This window comes from Arvicola amphibius, chromosome 1 (genome assembly GCF_903992535.2).
Source record: "Arvicola amphibius chromosome 1, mArvAmp1.2, whole genome shotgun sequence".
NCBI lineage: Eukaryota > Metazoa > Chordata > Mammalia > Rodentia > Cricetidae > Arvicola > Arvicola amphibius.
The window spans coordinates 153,567,558-153,590,812 of NC_052047.1; the positions used below are offsets into that span (position 1 = coordinate 153,567,558).

Below are 23,255 nucleotides of genomic sequence, written 5' to 3' on the forward strand. Positions count from 1 at the left end.
CACTTGTGCATGTTGCCCACTGTAAGGACTCTGGGTAAAGACAGAAGGACAGAAGAGGGGGGTGGAGAGCAACGAGGGACTATGATCTGAAAGGTCCTGTTATAGAGCCCCTTTGTACAAGTAATAGAGGGTTTAGAGTTTGCATCTCTACCACATCTCAACCCAGACAGCTTTTTCTTGGGCTTGGGTGGCTTGCTTGTTATGGTTCGAGAAGGCACTGTGGTGTCCATTTGCTGTTTCTCACACCCAGGAGTGCTGTTCATGTTCTCTCTGCTGCTCCTATGTTCCTCAGGTGGAGAGAGTGACCCTTCAGGATTAGAGTTGGGGGAGGCAATTTGAAGCTGAACTGACAGTTGGCCTGTCTACTAGTCTAGTTTAGAATTGACTTCTCAACAGTAAGCATATAAGTGGAACAACAGAAGAAAAGAATGCAACCTTGTATGCACTGTGTTAAAGTTAAAAGACATTTAGAGTCAAGGGGAAACATTTATTTATTAAAAATAGCGTTAATAACATACAAAATGGAAGCTTAAGAGTGAAGAGGGGGAAATATGGGTGTTTTTTTTGGCCTAGTGGTTATGACATGGTCAAGGTCTCAGGTGTTTCATGTGGAAGCAAAGGTACTTTTGGTACTTCTGTGTCATTGAAATGGGCATTCCATCAGCTATTTCTGGGCAAGATCAGCTCCATTTTTGTATAAGTGTTCAGGGAAAGCATTATTGGGCTGGACTGGGATGTTGGTGGCACTGTGTGGGCTGGTGGTATTGACAGGTTCATTGGTCGTGTTGACTGGTCCATTGGTTGAGTTGACTGGTCCATTGGTCATGTTGACTGGTCCATTGGTTGAGTTGACTGGTCCATTGGTCGTGTTGACTGGTCCATTGGTTGTATTGACAGGTCCATTGGTCATGTTGACCAGTCCATTGGTTGAGTTGACTGGTCCATTGGTTGTATTGATAGGTCCATTGGTCGTGTTGACTGTGTTGCTACTGAATATAGGTGAGATCAGAGTCATGTTCTGAAAGACAAAGGAAATCATCAGTGTCCTCTGTACTTCAAGAAAGGCAGTAACTTCTTTCCCGTCCTCTTTCCATGGGGTAGGCTGGGCTTGGCTACACATGACTTTCTTTGGCTAAGCAGACAGTAGTAATAGGGATATAAGTCAGGGCCTGTGAAGTGTTTGCTACTGGGGCTTGATTTTTTTTTTTTTTTTTTGCAGCTCATTGGAACAGAAAGCAGTCAGGACTGACCTGATGAATAATGAGATAAGTAGTCCAGTTTTTTTTTTTCTGTTTACAGCCAGTTTAACAACTACCAGACATGTGTGTGTTTATCCAAAACCACCCAACCACTGGGTATCTCAGCGACCAACTGTTGATTTGGTGATCCCAGCAGATCAGAACTGTCTGTAAGGCCCAGAGGATCATGAGCTAAATGCCTTTTTTTGTGAGCTATTACATCTTAGGGCTGTATTTCTGGAGTTACCAATGGGTAAATTTTAGGCTTAAGAACAAACGTCAGATTAGGGTTAGGCCCACACAGAAAGGATTGTGCCTATACAACCTTGTGCTAAGTAAGACTGTGCATGTGTTTATGTGTGTGTACACAAGAGCATGGGCATATGTGTGACTGTGTGTACACATGTGTATGGTGGCCAGAGATCAACACTGTGTGTCTTCCTCCATTGCTCTTCACTTTATTTATTTATTTAGGTTTTTTGAGACAGGATTTCTGTGTAGCTTTGGAGTCTGTCCTGGAACTAGCTCTTGTAGACTAGGCTGGCCTCAAACTCACAGAGATCTGCCTGCCTCTGCCTACCAAGTGCTGGGATTAAAGGCATATGCCACCACCTCCTGGCTTTCCACTTTATTTTTGAGACAAGGTCTCTCACTGGATCACTAGAGCCCAGTGACTGACTAGATTGGCGGGCCCGTGAGCTCCATCTACTTGTCTTTGTGCTGCCTTCCCTGACCCCCAGTGCTGGGGTTACAGATGTACACTGCAGAACCTGCCTTTTGATGTGAGTGCTGGGGGATCCAAACTCAGGTCCTCAAGCTCGTACAGCCAGCACTTTACTGACTGAATCATGTCTCCAGCCTTTAGTGAGGTTACACTGAAAAGCTTCTAAAAATCTTATGGGTTTAGTCCTGGAGAAGCCTGATCTCCAAATAGATGTTTAAATAGGTAGATTTATAGAGAGGTCTGTCTAAAACAACTAAAGACGAGGCTTTTGTCAAGTTACAAAAGCCATCATCTAGCACATATGGCATCCCCAGGGATTTTGAGGGACTTGTATTAACAAAAAGACCATTAAATATGAACTGATGTTATTCCAAGTACAAATATGTTTGATAATTGCCAGTCTTTCCAAAGATGAAAAGGTGAACTCTTATGAGAAAGGGAAGATGCTGCTGGCAGTAGAGCCGAGAGACTACAGGTGGAGACCCCAGAGAACAGTGGGTTAGGGAAACACATACAGGAGGCAGTATAAAATAATGGCAGGTCCTTCCTCAGCTGAACTGATTCCTAACCAGGAAATGTTCTCTGTCCCCATGTGGGCCACATTGCTTCTCAGGATTAAATTTTAAAAATTATTTTGTGTGTACGGGTGTTTTGCCTGTACATGTGAGTGTGCACTCTGTGTGTGTGTGTGTGTGTGTGTGTGTGTGTGTGTGTGTGGTGCCTGCAGAGTGCAGAAGAATCCATGAGATCCCCTGGGATTAGAGTTACAGACAGTTGTGAGCTGCCCTGTGGGTGCTGGGAAATGATTCTGGTTTCAACCACCGATCCATCTCTCTAAACTTCTCCATAGGATTTAGAATCTGATGGCTCAGTGACTGTTCTGAGCCTCCTATAAGGTTCTTCTCTGTCGAATGGGAAAGTATACTTGAGTTATCTGGTTCTTGTCTCACTAGACTATGTTGGGTATGTTAATAGAAATTGTTTTTTATTATTATTGTCTTTTTTTTAGACAGAGTCTCATATAGTTCAGGTTGCCCCCAAACTTGCTAAGTAGCCATGGATGGCATTGAACTTCTGATTCTCCTGCCTCTACCTCCCAACTGCTGGGGTTATAGGCCTTGCACCACCATGCCTGGTTCATTCAGTGCTGGAGAACATATCCAGGGCTTCCAGCATGCCAACCAAACTCTCAGCCTGCATTCTCAGTCTCAAGGTTACTTTTAGTTTCTAGGTTACTGTGTTAAGAAAAGTCATATTCCAAAACTGGACCCTGGACTTCAAGCATGGTGATGGGATTGGATGGGAGGCTTGGGACTCCTGGGATGGGGATAAACATGGTTTGCTTTTTTTTTTAAAAAAGATTTATTATGTATACAATGTTCTGCCTGCACACCAGAAGAGGGCGCCATGTGGTTGCTGGAAATTGAACTCAGGACCTCTGGAAGAACAACAGTCAGTGCTTTCCAGCCCTGCCTTTTTTTTTTTTTTTTTTTTTTTAGAAGTGTTAGTTCTCCTATTCATGCCTCTTGGATGACTTTGTAGTTTTCCTCCCAGAGCCAGAGCTTCTGCTCCCAGGCTCTGAGTTTGGCCACCTGAGTGGCTTTGGCCATAGGACATCAGCAAGCAGGGCACAAGCCAGGACTAGAGTGCTTGCCTGTGAGGAATTACATGTCTTGCTGTGCTGGGAATCCAGCCACCTTGTGAAGAAACTCAAGCTGACATACTGGAGGATGAGATAACTCAGCAGAGATTGACTAACCCACTAAGAGCCCTGGACACCAGCCTTCCTGAAGCTCGTTTGGAAGCTGGCTGCAGATTCAAGAGTGAGGCTTTGTAAGATGAATCGAGGAGCAAGTCCTGTATTACCTACACATGGATGACACGAGGAATCCAGAATCAAGTCAGTCAATGGTTCTCAACCTACTGCTTGACCCTTTAATACAGTTCCTCGTGTTGTGGGGATCCCCCAACCATGAAATTATTTTGTTGCTACTTCATAACTGTAATTTTGCTACCATTATGAATTGTAATGTAAATGTCTTATATGTGACCCCCAAAAGGGCTGTGACCCACAGGTTGAGAAATGCTGAAGTAAATGCTTGCTGTTTTAAGTTACTCGGTTTCGGTGTAGTTTGTTTACACAGCAAAACTTGCCTGATACACCCTTTCAGTCCTTGCTTTTCTCAAACTTAGCCTCCTCTTGCTAAACCTCTCCAGAGTGACTCTGATTCATGGAATAAAGCCCAACACTCACCTCAAAATGGGCCCAGCAGACAGCCTGGCACCCAAAATGTGAGACCGTACAGGTGATGATGAATTCCAGGAGGATGAAGGGGAGGAGAGCCCCAGAGATCGCTTTCAAACAACTCTAGGGGCAGAGAGGAAATGGGGACTTTTCAGTCATCAGGGTTGACGGGATGATTGTCTGCATTTGTAGCTCTCCTAAGGCGAATGCTCCTTGCCTCGTCTGGAAAACTGGAGACCCCTCCGTGTGTGGCTTCCTGGCATAGACGTGACCTTCATGCGCCTTCACCATATCCATCCAGTACACCTCAGCTTCCTCCTGTCAGCCACTGCATTTCTTTATTGTGGACTTTTGTGGCCTTAGGAGCCCACTTTGCTGTCTATACCTCAAGCCTGAAGCTCAAACAACCCCCTGGAGAGCAGTCTTCCATTGGTGGTGAGTAGGGTTGGTATGTAAGCACCCCAGATTCCTTGTCCTGAGGTCATGTTTACTTCCTCTCTCTACAAAAACTACTTGCTTTAAAGTTTGTTTCTGAGATGATGAACCCTAACAAATGCCCTAACTGCGAACCTGCCTGAGGGGCTGGGGTCCTTACTGTGAACTGGTGCTGGACCAGTAAGGTCAGGACCGTTCGGCTGCTGGCTGTCTTAGCTCCATCTCTGCGGTCTGAATCAGAGCTTTGAGAGCAGGACTGAGCTCAGGGTGCTTCCTGTTATTGCCCTACCCATAGTGCATTGTGGAGGCAGGGTTCTAGGAGTACTTCTCCTCACTCTTCCCCTTCAGCAGAAGATGGGATCCCAGGGTTTGGTTTCAGGCCTCTTGGACTCCTAAATTTCTGTTCTACATGACCATAGTCTACCTCTTTGTCAGTGCATCTTGTTGACTAGGGCTGGACTCCAGATGCTAACAGTCTTGCATGGTTTCCTGCTATGTCCTGTCAAGTTGGACTAGGTTTCTTCTGGGGCCTACAGAGAAGCTCTCCTTTTGAGGACTGTCCTCACACCTGTAGATGGGTCTCTTGCTCGGCCACGTTTCTGTGGTCTGCTTGATTAGTCCTGAAGGAGGACCAGGTTTCAGCTTGAGACAAGCAACCATATCTCTACCACCAGACATTTTGTCTCTTAATCTCAGAGTCCTCACTGTGGAGTGAAGAACATTATGGTTGCCATAGCAGTTGCAGGATTTTGGAGGAAGTTCTGCAACTTATGGATCATATTAGGATGGAATTCTGTTGCAATTCCTTCCTGTTAAAGGAGCAACCATGTAAGCTCTCCTGATCCCAAAGAAACATTGGATTCAGTCAGCTGTAATGCTCACCATCAGCGAAACATTTTGCGAGTAGAAAAGACACAGATCCATAATGATAATGATGATACCAAGAAGGGAGAAGATGGAGCTGACGACATTCATGCCGATGCTGGCATTCACCTGAAGGACATAAAGGGAGGGGAACTGTGAGCAAAGATTTTCAAAGCTCAGTGTTTGGGAAGACTTAGGACACAGGACAAAATGGGAGCAGGGCAGAAAGGAGAGCACCAGGCTGGTTGGGACAGAAGTCTATTAATTTACCCCAGGATATTGAGATAATGATTGTTCATGCCGTGACTCTTTAGGGCAGGAACTATCCATTGGGGGCATCTCACCACCTGGCTAAGCAGCTGAGGCAGGCAATGAGATTTGGAAAGCTGTTTGAAGGCATGGGGAGGTTGCTGGCTGGCTCTGCAGAAGAAAAGGAGCAAGGACACCAAACTTGCCCTGAGAAGAGACAGTAGGAAGCTAAGGATGCTGAGGGTGAGCCTGGGGCTGGAGCCCTGCTTGGCATGCTTGGCTGGGGAAGATTTTCAGATGTGAGGGCTCTGGCCACCATGTTGAGATGTCAACAAACTTTAACTGTTTGCTGCCTGTATCTACTCAGGCTGCTTCCTTGAGTGGGGTTCTCAACATGTCACATCTAGGCTGAGTTTGGGGCAGCTGCCAGTTGTAGAAAATGAAGCAGAGATTTCAGTTAGAAGTTAGCCATTTGATGGAGCCTCGAGAGGCCCAGGAATGCCATGCCCCTTGCTTGGCAAGGGCATTGATTCCCAGAGGGTGTGCGCAGTGTTTGGTCAGCCTTGTTGGGACATTGAAGGACAATGTGAGATTACTTGATGTTGGGGAGTTGAGGAGGTGCTTCTTTTGAAGGCAAACCCGGGTAGTAGAAATTCATTTTGTAGAACAGGGATTAGGAATCGGAAACGCTTTAGGGAATAACCCTGCCCTTCATTTACCACCTTCCTTAAGAGACAGAAGCCATGTAGAGGAAGAAAGGGGAAGGAGGTCCTGGAACCAGCTCTACATTTATGCTAAGGCTCCTTACGGTTGCAGCACGGGTCAAAAGATGACCAGACTCTTCTCTGGCTGTTGAGGTGAAGAACACCACTCCAAGGGGACTGAGGGATCTGTGCCTTATGGTTGGGGCTACAATTGTTGCAGACATACTTGTTTAGGTCCAGCTAATGAAAAAGGTAGGAAATACCTTGGGGAGATGACTGATATACACACCTGTCTCCAGCTGGCCCAGGTCTGGCTTTCTGTCTAATGCAGAACACTACCAGGGCATTGTACAGAAAATTCCCATGACTTTTCCAAATTGTTAAACGCTTTTTTTGTTGTTTTGTTTTGAGATATGATGCATTATGTAGCAGTAGCAAATGCAATAGGTTTCAGCATAGCTTTGGAACCAGAGAATTCTGAACTCAAATCCTGGTTCTGTCATATATTCATTGTGTGATTTTAGGCAAAACCTGACCTTTCTTTTGATGGGGCAAAGGTTCCTCTATCTTGTCTCATGGAGTCATCTTTAATTTAACTTGAAACTACCCTCCTTCCTACCCCTACCAAGAAAAGTTCTGTGGAAAGCACCTAGCCTTGTTCTAGAAACCCAGGGTCTTGGTGCTTGCAGAAGTCCAAGCTCTTCTGACACGCCCTCAAAAAGAGTTATAGGGTCTGTCACCTCTGAAGGTAACCCTGGTTAAGGGACTTTCTGTTTATGGCACAAAAGAAAGGTTGGACATGACTGATGAGCCAGTGTCTGGGATCCACGTGAGACATCACCAGACTCCCTTAGTTTGTTCAGGGGTATGCATGGGTGGTTGCCCTCTTGGCTGTCTTTACTATGTGGCTCTCTGTGCGTCTATATGTTTCAGTCAGTTCTGTTTCCCTGTTTTGGCCAGTGGCTTTCTCTGGTGTTTGACTCCCTCCCTACACACTTAAGACTTGTACCCTTTTGTTGGTGATCTGAATCCTTTTGGCTCTGCCAGGTTGCCCAGTGAAACCTCAAGCCCCCTGCCTGTTCCACTCCCAGAGCCCTCTCTTGTTGTTTGACTCCTAGAACACGTGTGGAGGTGGGGTGGAGGTCTCTCATCTAGGGGCCCCTGCCGTCTAAGCAGAATGCACACATGGAGGGAGAAATAGTTCCCCAAGCTGTGAACGCCCTCCACTCCCTCCCCTACCTGCTCTAAGCAGCCCTGGGGATGGGGGAAAATTTCCCAGGATTGTGCCTGGTAGGAAAAGAAGAAATTCCTCTTCTTTCTCATTCATGACTTGTCTTCCCTTCCAACCAGTGATTTGTACAATTGGAAAACTTAAAACCCACCCTTCTCTGAGAAGAGCAGAAAACTGCCCCCGGGTTAGGTGGGAGGATTGCTGCCAGACAACGCAGCCTGGAAAGAACAGATTTTTCCCTCTGTCCAACACTGGCCAAGGGGGCTTTAAACAATTTTCACTAGGCCATTTTTTAGAAGGATTAAATGTAACTGCTAAAAGAGATTGCCTTAATCACCCAATTGGTCTAAGATAGTAGAAAAAAGTTAGAAAAAGTTAAAGGTCTAAGTAGGTCCCAGTTGCTGGAGATAGATGAAAAGGTGTTTAATAGCAGGGTCAACTGAGAGATGAAACCTTTTGTGTAAACTGAAAGCCACTGCCACCTTCTTTGATGATGAGATGCAGTTGAACTAACAGATAACCTGCAAAATTTTGGTGTCCTGCTCTCTACATAACAATGTCTCCTATCTGAAAATCCTTCCCCCAATCAAAAGATACAGTTGAACTATCTCTTAGATTTACAACAAAGATCCCCTGGGGATATGGGCAGAAACCAACCTCCCAGGACTGGCCCAACACCAAGTTCCTATAATTGTCCAACTAACCAGTTCAACTACCTCCATCCAGATTACACAATACCCAATGACCCTGAAAACAAAAAGGGAAATTGCAGTTTATATTGCCTGGTTTAGAGAGACAGGCATCCTGGTGCCCTGCCAGCCACCCTGGAATACACCTCTCCTACCTGTGAAGAAACCTGGGCCCTTTGATTATAGATTCACCCAGGATCTGAGGAAAGGGCTAAGGAGGTCAAGACCAGCTACCCTACAGTCACAAACCCACACACTCTCATGAGTCTATTCTTCTAGAGAAACAAGTACATACTATCTTGGTCCTGAAAGATATATTTTTCAGCCTTCCATTGGCAGAGATGAGTCAACCCATCTTTGCTTTTCAACGTAGAGACCCAGAGGGAGGTCACAGTGGGCAGCTTACTTGGACCAAGTTGCCCCTAGGATTTAAAAGTTCTTCAACACTGATGAGACACTGAGTGATCTCCTGTCCTATCAGCGGTTTCCTGGGACCATATTTTTACAATATATTGATGACTTTCTCCTAGCTTCTAAAACAAACAAACAAACAAACAAACAACAACAACAACAAACCTCACCAAAGTCCTAAAAGGGCCATTGAGGGACTGCTGCAAGAGGTACAGACTGTGGGCTGCAGAATGTTGGCTAAGAAAGCCCTAATTTGTACCTCTGAGATTATCTTGAGGTTATATTGATTAGCCCCTATCTTGGCTACCAGCAGGGGGAGGCAAAAGGAGCCTGTCTCAGAATAGGATTGCTGCCATCCTTCAGATCCCAACTTTAAAGACTGAGAGACAGGTTTGAGTGTTTCTAGGTATGCCTATGCATTGCTGCCCCTGGATACCAGGGTTTGAAGAAATGACAAGGCTTCTATACACCAGAACAAGGGGTACACTGAGCCTCTAATCTGGATTGAGGCTTTAAAAACAGCCCTGACTTCAGCTTTATCTTGGCACTTCCAAATGTTTCAAAATCTTTCCATCTGTTTGTCTAGGAAACAATAACATTGCAAAGGGGTTTTAACCCAAAATTTGGGGTCACGGAGATGCCCTTGACTCACCTGCACAACTGATTAGACCCTGGAGCCCCAGGATGGACCGTCTGTCTAAGAGCTATTGTGGCTACTGCTAGTCAAATGAAAACAAGCAAACAAATTAACTCTGGTCAGACTTAGACTCACAGCATCCCACAGAGCCGAGACCCTCTTCCGAGGAATACCAGAACTCTGTCTGTCTAATGCCTGTGTGAACCAGTACCAAGTCTCTCCTGGACCATCCCCGAGTCTGGTTTGAACCCATCACCACCAATCGTGCTTCTGATTTGACTGATAATGACCAGCAGGTGCTCATCTATAACTGACTCGAGGTGATAATCCCCTGAAAGATCCTGGTGCAGTGCTCTACACAGATGGGAGTAGCTTAATTAAAGATGAAACCAGGTACGTGGGGGCTGCAGTAATTACTTTAAGCAGAATTATTTGGGCCCAAACCAGGTATGACAGTTTGGAGAATAGAACTGACCAATCTGCTTTTATACTACACATGTCCATATAGGATCTGTAGACAAAGAGGGCTTCTTATCATCAGGGGAGAGGACATAAACAAAACAAAACAAAACAAAACAAATCTTAGTCCTCCTAGAGGCTATGTGGTTTCCCCTATGAGTTGCTATCCTCTGTTGCCAGGACATCAAAGATGACTGTCCTGAGGCAAGAGGTAACTAGGTCACTGATCTGGCTGCCAGAAAAACACTGCTAAGTATCAAGGATCCCCTTGATACTCTGTTGAATTCTGATAATATTCCTTGACCTGAGACTTTGTGATACGACCAAGAGGAAAGAGAGGAAGAAAAATAATTAAAAAGACAGTTCGAACCCCCAAGTTGGTAGAGAACACCAGAGGGGACGATCGTTCTCCCAGTAACTACTGCCAGGATTCTGGTAACTGACCATCTGGCTGCCCATCTGGAGTCCACAGAACTTTGAGTTGCTCAAACTGAGATAGGTTTTACCTTGACTGGACAGCCTGGCAAGGGATGTCGCAGCCAGATGCCAGGTTTGTGCTCAAGCAAATCAAAACCAAGAGCCCTTACCCAGGAAGGGGTCCAAATGAGATACCAATACCCTAGCAAACCCTGGGAAAGCTGACTTCTCAAAGATCTGGCCTGCAAGGAGAGGATGCAAGCACATGCTGGTTTTTAAGCATATCTTTTCCAGGTGCGTAGAAGCCTTCCTCACCCAGACTAAAACTGCTCAAATGATAGCTAAAAAGCTCTTCTAGAAACTGGTCCCTCAATTTGGCCTCTCTCTAGTAATGTGGTCTGACAACGACCTGGTTTTCATAGCCAAAACCTCCTAATTAACACCAACAGCTTTAGGCACAGTTTGGAAACTTAATCGTTCATATAGATATATTTGATATTTATTTATTTATTTATTTATTTATAATTCTTGACAGGTAGGATGAATAAACAGCACATTAAAAACCTTAAACAACCTCTCATTCTAGTCCAGTGAAAGGTAGATAGAGCTACTTCCATCATTTTGCTTTGGTCTTTGGGCTCACTTAATCATATATGGGGAGGGATTCACCCCTTATGAGATTGCGTTTGAAAGACCTTCCCAACTGCTTCCCCTGCTCAGAGGCAAGCAGTTGACAGAGCTCTCTGACCATTCCTTTCTCAAGTCACTCCAGGCCGTCTAGCCCTTCATAAAGGTTATTCGTTGGATTATCTGAGAGACCCAGCTGACCTCCAAGTCCATCACCACCTTCCCCTTGCCCAAGTGTTACTGTCGGGGTCAAGCAGATAGCTGAACGGGGGCTGAAACCAGCCTGGAAAGGACCCACACACTGATTCTCTCCACTTCGATGGCCGTGAAAGTAGCCGACATGAGACCATGGATCCACCACACCCAGTTCAAAGCAGAAACCACAGATGGTGATGCCAAAGGACTATCTCCAGACTACAGACTCCTCAAAACTTGGGTTTCACTTGGCCCTGGCCCTCACACTCCCTGCCTCTTTGCCTCCTCCTGAGTCTCGGTATGAGTACAGGGTCATGGCCCAAGCCCCATAACCCTCAGGCCCTGACCTGGGAGCCACGGAGGAAGACGGGTGCAGGTGAGGCGATAGCTATAGTGACTACAGACCTGCACCCCATGTTCCATCTTGTCCATTGCTCACTGATGCCCGCTTCAGAGGTCTGATTGTATTGGAGAAATATGTGGGAGTTTATCTTTTGAGACAGGAGTACAGAGTTTACAGTTCTATGCATGCTCCAAGGCCAGGCTCCCTAGCTGCCGAGAACAAGGGAATTTCCATTGTAAAAACTGAGCTTGTAAAACAGACTAGATTAACAGTTAGGCCCTGCACTTTAAATTTCATGGCCAGTTGTGTAAAATAAAGGATTCATTCAGTCAAGTTAATGGTCCTTAGGGCCAACTATAGCTCTTTAAGACTCATGGGTATTAAAGAAATGGCATTGTGACTTACCATGCAACTGTTGGCAGCCTTTTCAGCGCAGACTGAGAGGGATCCAGAGATGATAAACTACATAAACATAAAAAAAGTGTTTTTAAATTCCAAACATTGTGTTTCCCACGCATGTAAATCTGTGAGCTTCCTCTTGACATTATCACTGTCTCCAACCTACCAAATATTGTGGCGCTCGGATCCCTACAGGTCATGTAGGATGCCCTAAGTCATTCCTTATCGCCACTGTCTGACTAGGTCTCCTCAAGAGCACGGTGGGCCATACCATGTCCAAACTCACTCACTGTTCACACTGTCCTGTCTTTGAATACGATCTCATCCTGGGAAATTAGGGGCAGGGTAGCATGGTGGTCATTGTACTGAGGCTGGGAGAGAGGATACTGGGGGTCCTGCTCTGTATCTGCTACTAATTCCTCTTGCTGTGCCCCTAGACCGGCTTGGGAGTCCTAACAAGGCCCCTGTTTTCACACAGTTGACCACTCTGAGTTACTGTTGAGGTCCTCTCCTTCTTACCTGTGAAAGTGACCATAGCTCCTACTCACATCGCTTCATTCTGTACTACCAAGGACAGAACCTTCGTCTTGACCCTTGCTGTTTATCTGCAATAGTCAGTTTCCTATCACCGAATGGACAACTTGCTTAATTCATCCCTGAAAAATTTGCAGTTGCTCTTATGAATGGGAGGCAGATGCTGTGTGCAGCACGAACCTCTCTGGACTCCGACTTACATATATTAGGGCATTAAGACAAGTATACTAGGGGTTAAAATTGCTCTAAGTGTTCAGTGCTGGAGGAAGAGAAGGCTGAAGCTTGGTGGCAGCCAGAGGAAGAGCTTGCCTCTGCCAACTTGTCAGGTGACTTTGCAGGACAGTCTGGAGCTGAGGCAATGATGGGTCAGTGATGAATAGGACCACACCTTGACCATAACTGCTTAGTCATGTGTACCCCTTATTCTCTACTTAAATCTCAAGGGTGAAACTGGGGGAGGTGTCACTGGGCCTCTTTCTTTCTTTCTTTCTTTCTTTCTTTCTTTCTTTCTTTCTTTCTTTCTTTCTCTTCTCACTGTGGTTACAGCAAATAAACCACCTTTCTTTTCTTTTTTTGCTTTGACCTGTCTCTTCAGTTGACCTGTTACAGGTGGGGAGTGGAGCCTGGCTTGTTAGTGCTGCATAGCCCAGGCTCCGATCCTAAAAACTCTAATAATAATATGGTAATAAATGTTTGCAGCCCAAACCTCCTTAGAGGTGGGACGTGGTATTGCCAGGGTGTAGGCGGGCTTTTTAGCCTCAGCAGCGCCTGCAGACTTCGAAGCTGTAAGGGTTATATGACTGGATATAGGGTCCAAGGGTCCCCTCTGATGACCTAGAAAGGAGGCCACATGGCCTTATACTCACAGACAGTCCTCCCCAGACCAGGTACCCTGATGGCCCCAGCAGAGAACTGGTCCAGTATAGTTGAGGGTTGGCTGCAGAGGCAATATGAAACAGGCCAATGAGGATCTGGATAGCCTGTGGGGAGAGCAGAGAGCAGACAGGTGAGAGTGGAACCTGACTGTGGGCTGCTGGCCTGGGCTTTAGTACCTTGCCTGTGTCCCAGAGCCACTTGAGGTATTGGGGTTCACCTAGACCAACATCTAGACTAGACCACTGTCTCTGGTTGGGGGGCCTGTTCCAGGTGTGTTTGATAGCTCCCCAGGTGGTACCAGTGGGTACCCTGGGCAATAAAAAGGGCAAGATGGCTCAGAGCAGTTGTCTTTGGAACTTGATTTCCAAATACCTTCAGATAGTTGGCCACCAGAATCAACACACATTTCACCAGTATTAATCAGATAAGAATCACAAAACAGAATTGCATTGCCCATGTAACAGCACCACATCACCTTCTCACATGCAATCAAAATCTCCGCTGGCCCTTGGGATCAGCATTTGGATTCCTGAGACAGTTGTGCAGACTTTAGTCTAAAAGGTGTCTCTGATAAATTGGGGATACAAACAACACTCCCTGTTCTTGACCCAATCTACTCATTTATTTCTACAGATAGATAAGGAAAGAGGGTTTGGGTTTGTATTAGCCCATTTACTGTTGGTGAAATGAAATACCAAATGCTGGGTAATTTGGAGGAAAAAGTCTATTTAGCTCACAGTTTTGGGACTGTCAGTTTAAGTTGCATAAGGCAGGCTCTGGTGAGGGCTTCCCTGGCTGTGTCACTGTATGGTAAATAGTACCATGGTGAGAGTACTTGCAAGAGGGAGAGATTTTATAGTGAGACAGAAAGCTGAGGGGTTGGGGGCTATTCTTGCTCCCATGAGAACTATTAAGATTCTACAAAGACTAGCCCAGTAACCTATACCTCTCACTAGGCCCTACCCCTAAGGGGGCTCTCTGGCCCTCAACATCACCATACAAAGCTTCTGACATGTTTGAAGCTCGTAGGACATAGACTAGCCAGATCTCCATTAGAGTAGGGTTCTGTTGAGTCCGTATCCTTCTGAACCTGCCCTTGTCCTCTTGCCTCTAGGAGGGTTGTGATTTCTCAAAGGAATCTGGGCCATCTGTACTCTTTGAGCCCCAAGACTGTGCATGTGTCTTCATGGAGATTGCCGGAAGGTACAGTAATAATAACTACCATGAAATAAATCCCCCCTTGGTCTTTGAGGACCATGCCTTGGTCATCTCTGCATCTGTCTCCATGCTGAGTGAGCCAGTGCATTGAGAGAGAGGACTCGCTAGAAGCCAGCCATCCCGTGAGTCAGACACCTTACTAGGAATTGGCTGGCTTCTAGCAGAGCGTAGGACTGATCTTGTTTCTGCCTCAAAAAGTAGAACGAAGCTGAACTTTTCAAAGTGTCAAATGAAACTAGAGGATGCAGGAAAGAGGCAGGAATACCCTTAGCAGAAGGGGAAATCGGCCACCTCAGAGCTTGTAAGATAGAGAGGAGCTTACAAGATCATCTGATAGAAAAACAGCAGCTGAGGCTCTGAGGCCTGTGCCACTTGCCTGGGTCAATGGTCTTCTTAGTGAAACTGCTATTGAGCCCGGCCCCTGATAACCAGGAAATGAACCGCTCCCTTTATAGCCTCCCTAAGAGCCTATAGAGTAAAATGGGAGCAGAGGGATACAGGGTGGGACTGCCATTTGTGGGGTTGTCCCAGACCTAGCCTTTAGAACCTGTTACCCTCCTTTGCCCTCTGAACCCAGAGGCACCAGAAATAGGCTTACAAAGCTGGAGAGATGACGTCATACTCACCCCTAAAGTTCTGACCTCTTCGTTAATGAATTTCTTGGGATTAAATTCAGTAAAAGACATAAAGGACATGTTCCACTGGGGATAGCTTGAGGTCTGTGTTGGCCCCGGGACAGTGTTCAGGGGATTCTGAGGGTCTCCAGGCAGGACCTGGGCACTTGTTATTTCTGGTGAGTACTGGATCACTCCTGGTGGAGCCTGCACACCAGCCATTCCCACTGGATACTGGGGCACAGCGGGCTGGGCCTGCAGGCCTGTCATTCCAGCTGGGTTCTGGATCACAATGAGCGGGTTCTGTAAGTTTGCACTCCCTGTATCGCGCTGAAGCATGGTTGCTGGTGCCGGGTAAGTGGTCATTTCCAAAGGCTTCTCCTGGCTTCCAGAGGCCACAGCATAGGTAGGCTGGACGGCGTGGACATATCCTGGGGCAGTAACAGCAGACACACTCTGCTGTTTGTTCATGATGTAGAGATGCTACAAAACACACAAGATGCAATTTTCACTGATAAATCAACAATCCATCTTATCCCTCCCTGTGGCTGTCATTGTCTTCACTAAAATGCAAGCCTACTGCACAAGATGCATGTCTTTGGTTTCTGGAAGTTCATGTTCTGGGGATATAATATTCACGTGATCTAGCCCTACTTGAAAATCTAGGTCTCTTAAAAATTATTTAGTTTACTTTTCTATGTATATGGGTTTTGCCTTCATGTATGTCTGTGCACCATGCGTGTCCCTGGAGCCTAAAGAGGCTGGAAGAGGGCACCAGAGTCGCTGCAACAGGGGTCACAGATGGTTGTGGGCTGCCATGCGGGTGCTGAGAAGGGAATGATGTGGGTACTTTGTTACCCTCCTTTCATCTGTATCCCAGCTGCTGTTTCTAGGGTACCGGTTAGGGCGGCCTGCCCCTTACAGCTCATGGTTCCCATCTCCAGCGTTTGAGGCTGCTGGAAGAGAGCGAATGTGACCGTGGGCCTGACTTGACCTCTGATAAGGGAGACCTGGAGGATGTCTTGAGTTTCCTGCGCTGGTGAGAAAGGATGTGTGGCAGGAGACAGGCAGCCTCCTTAGACATTGAAGACTTAGGTGGAAATGTTCCCATTCAGATGAGGAACAACTCACCTGTCAACATTCACTTCTGTTTAATCATATTACACACAAACTGTACACTCCTTGCTGGCAGGATGTCCCATGCTGCGGCACAAAATCCTGTTCTAGCCATAGGCAAGTGGGAAGCTTCTGGCCTCTCTAGATGATAAACACAAGGTAAACCCATTCCCGTGCTCCATAGTGCTAGCAGGACCAGAGGGAGGGACATGCCCATAAACAGCTGACATTAGCTGGACTCTAGTGCTGGCTGATGGACAGGCTCTCTTCACTACAGATGGTAACCCCCCGGGCAAGGCAGCATCAGGGTCCAGAGGTCAGACAGCTTTGAGTCTGTTTCTCAGTTTCTGCTTTTATGACCTGGAGGTGCAAGAGCGTGAGCTCCGTGGCCTGTCTGAGAAAGGTGGATATCGATAGCACTTTCCTTGGCGATTTCACTTCCAGCGCAGGAGAGCACTCTCAGCTCGCCTATTGTTGAAGGGCGGCGGCCATCCATAACAGAAAGGCTCTCCTCTGAACTCTGCAGCCCCTAGACTCCAAGCTCTTTCATCTCCAACACTAAGCCAAACGGATCTTCAAGTGTGGTCTCTAGGTCAGCAGTGTGAGTATCACTTGGTAAAATCTCAGTTCACTGTCCAGATGCTCTCTGTCTTCTACTGTGTCTCCTGGGTGACCCTGATGCTGGCCCCCAGTAGCACCGAAAGACTCCCTTTTTGACGGAGTGCTTACCAAACATGCACGAAATCCTGGGTTCTACCCCCAGCACCAAAGAAACTGGGTGTGGTAGCACATGCTTAGGGTCCCAACACTTGGGAGGGGAAAACAGGAGATTTAGAAGTTCAAGGTCATCCTCTGCCATATGGTGATATTGAGGCCAGTCTGGGATATACGAGACCCTGTCTTGAGGCTAATCCAAGAAGACAACAGCAGCAGCAACAAAACGCCTGCCCAGTAGGGTCTGGGCAGGTCCATGATACTAGCTCCTTAGGAGTCGGAGGCAGGAGGATTGCAAATCCAAGGCTTACTTATTTACAGAGTAATTGCAAGACAGTTTGGTCCACTCAATGAAACTCTGTCTCAAAATTAAAATTACATAAAAGTAAAAAGGTCTGGAAATGAAACTTGGTGACTGCTCAGTGCGTAGGGGGCCCTGGATTCAACTCTTAGCACACAATAAAAAAGTGAACAAGAGGAAGAGACCTGACAGCCAAGGAATGTCCCCGTGATGTCTCCCTCATCTCCACATCCCCCATCTCTCCACTAAGTCCCACGGGAACCAAGGTTTTGAGTGGAGGTGACTAATTGCATAGCTTGCGGGGTGGGGGGGGGACTTAGAATCTAGGTTTATTTCTGCAACACTGTTTTAACTTTTATAGAGGAGCGCTGTGCCCGTCGGGTGACACAAACCATCAGTGTTCAGCTGTGGGACCATACCATGTCCAGCATCATGTGCCACATCTCCTTAAACTCTGAGCTTTCTCTCAGGACCCCAAGTTTTCCAAGGAGGTGGCAGATAGCAACAACTATAGCAACAGTAAATGATTACATCTCACAGCCCTAGAGATGGGAAGCCGGTCCTCCAGCCATGTGCTTTCCTACAGATATTTTGCAGAAGAACTGAGGGTCAGAGAGGTTATCTAACCTGAACAGTCATGCAGAAAATGCTGAGGCTGAGGTTTGTTTTGGAGACAGGGTCTCATGTGCTCAGACTTTCCTGGAACTTTGTACGTAGCTGAGGATCCTCCTGCCTCCACCTCCCAAGTGTGGGTCATGTACTACCATGCCCAGTTTATGTGGAGCTGAGAGAGTGTGTGTCAAACCCAGGGCTTTGTGCATCCCTAGGCAAACATTCTGCTAATGGAGGGAGCTGTAGCCCTGACCTGGTTTGGATGGAACATCTGTCTGTCTCTTTTTCAAAATAAAAGCAATGCTGAGTGCTGCTCTCTGTCTCATGCCATGGGAAGGCAGGTTAGCTCTATCTCCCCCAACTTCCCCACACTTTATTTTTTTCAGAGAAGGTTCCTTGTTGTTCAGTGTTTGAAGAACAATATCGTCATATGGTCACAGACATGGCAATTGACATAGACAGCTAAGTACTGGGCTGTGCTCCAGGGGACCCGATAGGAAAACGTGGGAACAAGTGAGTTTTTTTTTCCTACCAGTTCTTGGCTGAGGTCCTAAACAAACCTGACCACGTTGCATTGAACAGATGGTCTCAGGGAGAGGTCAGCCAGAACACCTCTCACCCCAGCCCTCTCCCAACACGTTCTTCAGCCTTCTTTCCTGGGATTGCTTTGCTCAGACAGAGCTGGAAATAGCTCCAGGGACCTGTCCTGACTCTTCAGCAGCCTGCCAGGTGCCGAAGCCATAGTCTCCAAGGTTGGGTTGTTGCAAAGTCACCATGCTTCAGTGTACTGTCTCCAGGGGACCCCTGACACCTGAAGCTCCTAAAGGACTTTTCCAGGGCTTGCCCAGGTCTTTGGTCCCTCTTGGTAGGGTCTAAGTTCCGACAAGACCCTGTGAAGGAATGCACAAAAGTCTTACCTTAAGTCCTGGCAAGTCTGTCTTCTTTAGGCTCTGACACTTTCTGTAGCTGCTTTGGAAATTCAAAAGTGCAAGGGAAGAAATAGCAGGTTTCTCTTTCGAGCTCCAAAGTCCTCCTAGAAGTTTCACCGAAAGCCAATGAATATAATGTCAGGCTCCCACCTGGAGTTTATCTACCCCTCAGAGTATTTATGGCCTCTCTAGAATAAGATTCTGTGGGAGGGTTCCTGCCAAAGTCTGCCTTTGAGACAAATGTCACGTGCAGAATGTCAGAATGTGATTGCACTTGGATTTAGGGACCTTATAAAAAGGAATTAGGTTAAAATGAAGTGATCAGGGTGGGACCTAAACCAGCACGAATGGTGTCCTTATAAAAAGCAGATCTATGCCATGCCAGCAACCATGGGTCCAAGGCATGGTGTGTGTGTGTGTGTGTGTGTGTGTGTGTGTGTGTAAGTATTCACTAGACCAGAGCTGATATAAATGTTTTAATAAAGAATATACACTTTAGATTAAAAACATGGAGGGAGAGGTAGGGAAGGAGGGGAAGGAGGGAAAGAGAAGGGGGAAAGGGGAGGGGGAAAGAGAAGGTGAGGAAAGGGAGGGGGAAGGAGAGGGGGAGGAGGAGGAGAGAGAACGAATTGTACTCTTAGTGGGGTATGGCCCCTTTTTATGACGGTTTAGAGAAGTGGTCTGGCCTTGGGTTGTGTGTGGTGACACGGGAAGAGGCTATAGGCTGACAGCACTGTCTTGTTGGGTAGCTGTAGGGCACCGCTCAACCTTCCCAAGACCAGCCATTTGGGCTGAGACACCAGGGCTCGTCAGGAGTCGGGCTGAGCTTATTTAAGACATCCCAAGCCTGGGCAGGCTCCAGGCATGTTGGAGAAAAGTGGGATGAGGATGTGGGTCAAAGAATCCCAAACTAATTCCAAAAGATTCCAATTATATTTCTTTATTATAAGGGGCAAACTCACGGAACAGGAACGAGAAGTCCAACCTCAGGTGTGTAACACGGGAACCAGAGAGAGAGAGAGAGAGAGAGAGAGAGAGTGCACATGAGCCCTGGGCTGGCCTGCGGGTTTTCTTTGTGTACCCAAATGTTCACGCCCTAACCTGTTCCAACCTCTTAAAGGTCATTGGCTGACGGAGGTTCCCCATCACCTCCCCCTTTTGTCTAAATAAGAGAGTTCCAAACTCAATACAAAACTATATACACTGGGAACAGATAACAAGTATAAAATTAGGATTACAACCAGCATAAACAATATTAAGCAAGGAACATATGCTAAATGTTTTAATAAACATTCTATCCTAAGGAGTTTAATGGAAATGACTTGGCTAAATCATAAGAGGAAGCTAACTACAACTATCTAATCTTCAACCCCATCGTAGTCCTGAGGAGGAAGATAATATTACTTGAGTAGGCAGGAAGTGCAATCAAGCAGCTTCCAAAATGTACAGTATATGACAGAGACAATTGACTACCTGAGCAATCACCCAAAGTCTCATTTACAATGTTGAAACACCAACTTTGGCTAAAGCCTAGGTAACTGACAGACCATTTTTAGAGGCAGGAAAAGTTTCAGAACCATATTACCCTGTGTTGGCAAGGTTTGGCAGTCTTTTTCCTGTGTCCTGCTTATCCAGTCTGGATACCATGTGCTTTGTCAGTGGTCAAGGCATGGGCAGTTCCTTGCCCAAAGGCCAATTGTGCCAAGAAGGAAACAAACTCCAAGTGGAGTGTCTTTGGTGCTCAACATTCTCTCGGGAATAGATTGGTGCTGTCAGGAGCTCTCGTGTCTCACATCAACAAAACCCTAAGTTATTTAAATGCCCCATGTTCTACAGATTCTTGAAGTGGCTGAAGATTACCTATCTATGTAGAATACAATCTCTATGTATCTAAAGAATCTAATTAATCTGACTATATGTATAAGTTAGTGTCTGATTGTTGGAGTAGGGGATTTTGATTTTTTTTTTGAGACAGGATTTCTCTGTGTAACAGCTCTAGTTGTCCTGGCACTAGCTCTTGTAGACCAGGCTGGCCTGATTTTTGATCTTTTTAGTTTTTCTTTTTTATTCCTTTTCACTATAGATTTTCCCCCAGAGAATATATTTTAATCATATTTTTTTGTCTTATAATTCCTCCCAAGTCCTCCCCACCTTCCTACCCAACCAACTTTATATTCTTTTTCTATTTCCCTCTTAAAAGAAAACAAACAAGGCCATGCAGTGGAGGCACACATATTAATTCCGGCACTCAGGAGGAAAACACAGGCATATCTCTGTGAGTTTGAGACCAGCCTGGTTTACAGAACTAGTTCCAAGACAGCCAAAGCTACACAGAGAAACCCTGTTTGGAAAAACCAACAAAACAAGACAAAACAATAATAACAACAAAAAGACCCTAGACAAAAACAAATACACTCACAAAAAAGAAAAAAAAACACAAATATATACAAGCCAAGGCCAATAAGACAATAAATGCTCCAACAAAGAAAATGAGACAAAAAGATTACAAAAGTACAAATGAGTTTGTTTTGTGTTGGTCAGCTACTTCTGGGCATGGAGCCTGCTCTGAAGTGTAGTTAATATGCCCAGTGAGATGCCACTGGAGAGAACTGATTTTCCTTTGCCAGTGGGTATTAATTGCAGATAGATTATTGGTTGGGGGTGGGAGCCTCTGTCCAACTTACTCTCTCAGAACTAAGACCTCCACCTAGGTTAAGCCTACTGTCAGGTGGTACTATTAGCTCACCAAAGCTCCTGCTGGCCTCTAGGGTCTCTTTGCACAGAAAGCCTTCTTACAGAGTGCTGGCTCCTCTTATCTCTTCTCATCCAGCCCCGCCCCCGTACCCTAAACCTGTCCAGCCCAGGGGCTTCTCCTCCCTTCCCCCAGCTTCTGATTCCTGCAAAAACCTGCCATTCCAGCCATGTGCTCTCTTGGTTCTCTCTCTCTTGTCCCCTACCTCTTCTTCTTCTCTCCAGCCTCCTGCCCCCTCAAGGCCTGGTTCAGTCCTCTCCTTTCTACTCATTCATGCTCATTCTACTCCTTTCTCTCCCTGCTCTGGACTCTTCCAGATGCCTCTGACTGGATCCTCCCTGTATCTACAATAAAAACAGCTCCCTCAACCATACGTTGGAGCAACTGTGTTCTCATTTCATTCACCTGTGTAGACCTTGATGTTTTTTATTTTTGGCCTTTATGTCTCTACAGTCTAGACAGAGAAGCAGACATGAACAGAGAGAGAATATTTTGTATAGGAATGTAAACAGGGAGCAGATAATGCTTCTATCAGCCAAGAAACACCAGGTATTTGTTGTGCCCAGATTGTGACCCCCAGGGAGACCACCAAAAACTAGAGAGACAGGACTGCAATTAGGAAGGTTTTATTGCCAGCGCAATACAAACTAGTTCGGAACTCATCTCTAACACCTGATTGCAGCGAGGTAGAGAGGAGTTAAGAGTTCCTTTGTGGGGTTAGCTTATTTTAAAGTCAAGAATCACAAGCAGCCCTTCTGGGTGGTTGGGGGGGGGGCGTTGTCTGGCACCGGTGCAAGGTCTTTACTTTTTCCCATCTGGCTTTGTTAGCAAGCAAGGTCACGCTGTCCCTGAGTCAGGACATCCTTATCACCAGATGGTCTAGCAGGCGCTCTGACTCTATGCTGTGTATTCTCCTGGGTTGTGCGGGGGGGGGGGGGGGGGGGGGGGGAGGGAGGGAGGGGCACACTATCCTTCCTGGGAGCATGAAGCTAGTTTGGGGTTTCTAATTTTAAAATATTCTGCTAGGAAATTTCTTCTTGTCTCTTTGAGAATGAGGGGTGAGGGTCTCATAGTATTACCACAAACTAGAGAAAGTAAGAGAGAGGCATACAGCAGGTTCTGTTCCTGCTTTCAGAAAGTCCTAAATATGCAAATACATTCTTCTCATACTTTAGTGGGACAGCAAAATGTAAACTGGAGTTTAAGGAAAGAATTCTGATCAAACGATTAGAACCTCTGTGATGGTGGTGGAGAGCTGAACTATTGCAGACCTGGAGCCAAACTCTCCTGAGCCATCTTTACTCTTTAATGATGATTCGTTTCCCACCTCCTTGTCTGACTTAACCATCCTTGTGACTATCAGATAAATGCTTTTGGACTACATAGTAACTATATATTAATGAACCATTAGCTTCCCTAAGTCCAAAGTTAAAAATATCATCAGATAGCATGGCAAACTTAGGCGGAAATCCCCTCTCTTTGCTGTCACCAACATTCCTGGTGTTTTTGTTGGCGTATCGTTCAAGTGCCTTGATTTATGGCTTTCTTTTATTCCATCATTCTAAAAACTTTACAAAACTATTACCATGTTGGAACACACTATTCAGAGTAACCTTAATCCATATTACTGGGTCATAGTGTGAGGACCTGACTTTGCAAACTCCATTTTAAAGAAGAGGCTTCATCTTAAGCCATTTAATGGGGGGGTGGGGGAGGGAAACA

The 23,255-nt window shown here is 46.1% G+C and overlaps 1 protein-coding gene across 2 annotated transcripts; it reads right to left on the reverse strand.

Moving 5' to 3' along the window:
• Window positions 1-473: 473 nt before the first annotated feature.
• On the reverse strand, window positions 474-19,853 carry Ms4a18 (membrane spanning 4-domains A18). Of its 2 annotated transcripts, XM_038337281.2 has the most exons (9): window positions 19,744-19,853; window positions 18,770-18,885; window positions 16,241-16,366; window positions 15,122-15,592; window positions 13,268-13,381; window positions 11,874-11,930; window positions 5,525-5,635; window positions 4,217-4,330; window positions 474-1,018 (listed from the first exon to the last, which is right to left on the reverse strand). In XM_038337281.2, the coding sequence occupies exons 4-9, from the start codon at window positions 15,578-15,580 to the stop codon at window positions 665-667; spliced, it is 1,209 nt and encodes a 402-aa protein (XP_038193209.1). In that variant the 5' UTR covers window positions 15,581-15,592; window positions 16,241-16,366; window positions 18,770-18,885; window positions 19,744-19,853; the 3' UTR covers window positions 474-664. The 2 variants fall into 2 exon arrangements, with proteins under 2 accessions (XP_038193209.1, XP_038193202.1); XM_038337274.2 differs by lacking the exon at window positions 16,241-16,366 and having other exon boundaries at window positions 19,744-19,847.
• Between the last annotated feature and the right edge of the window lie 3,402 nt (window positions 19,854-23,255).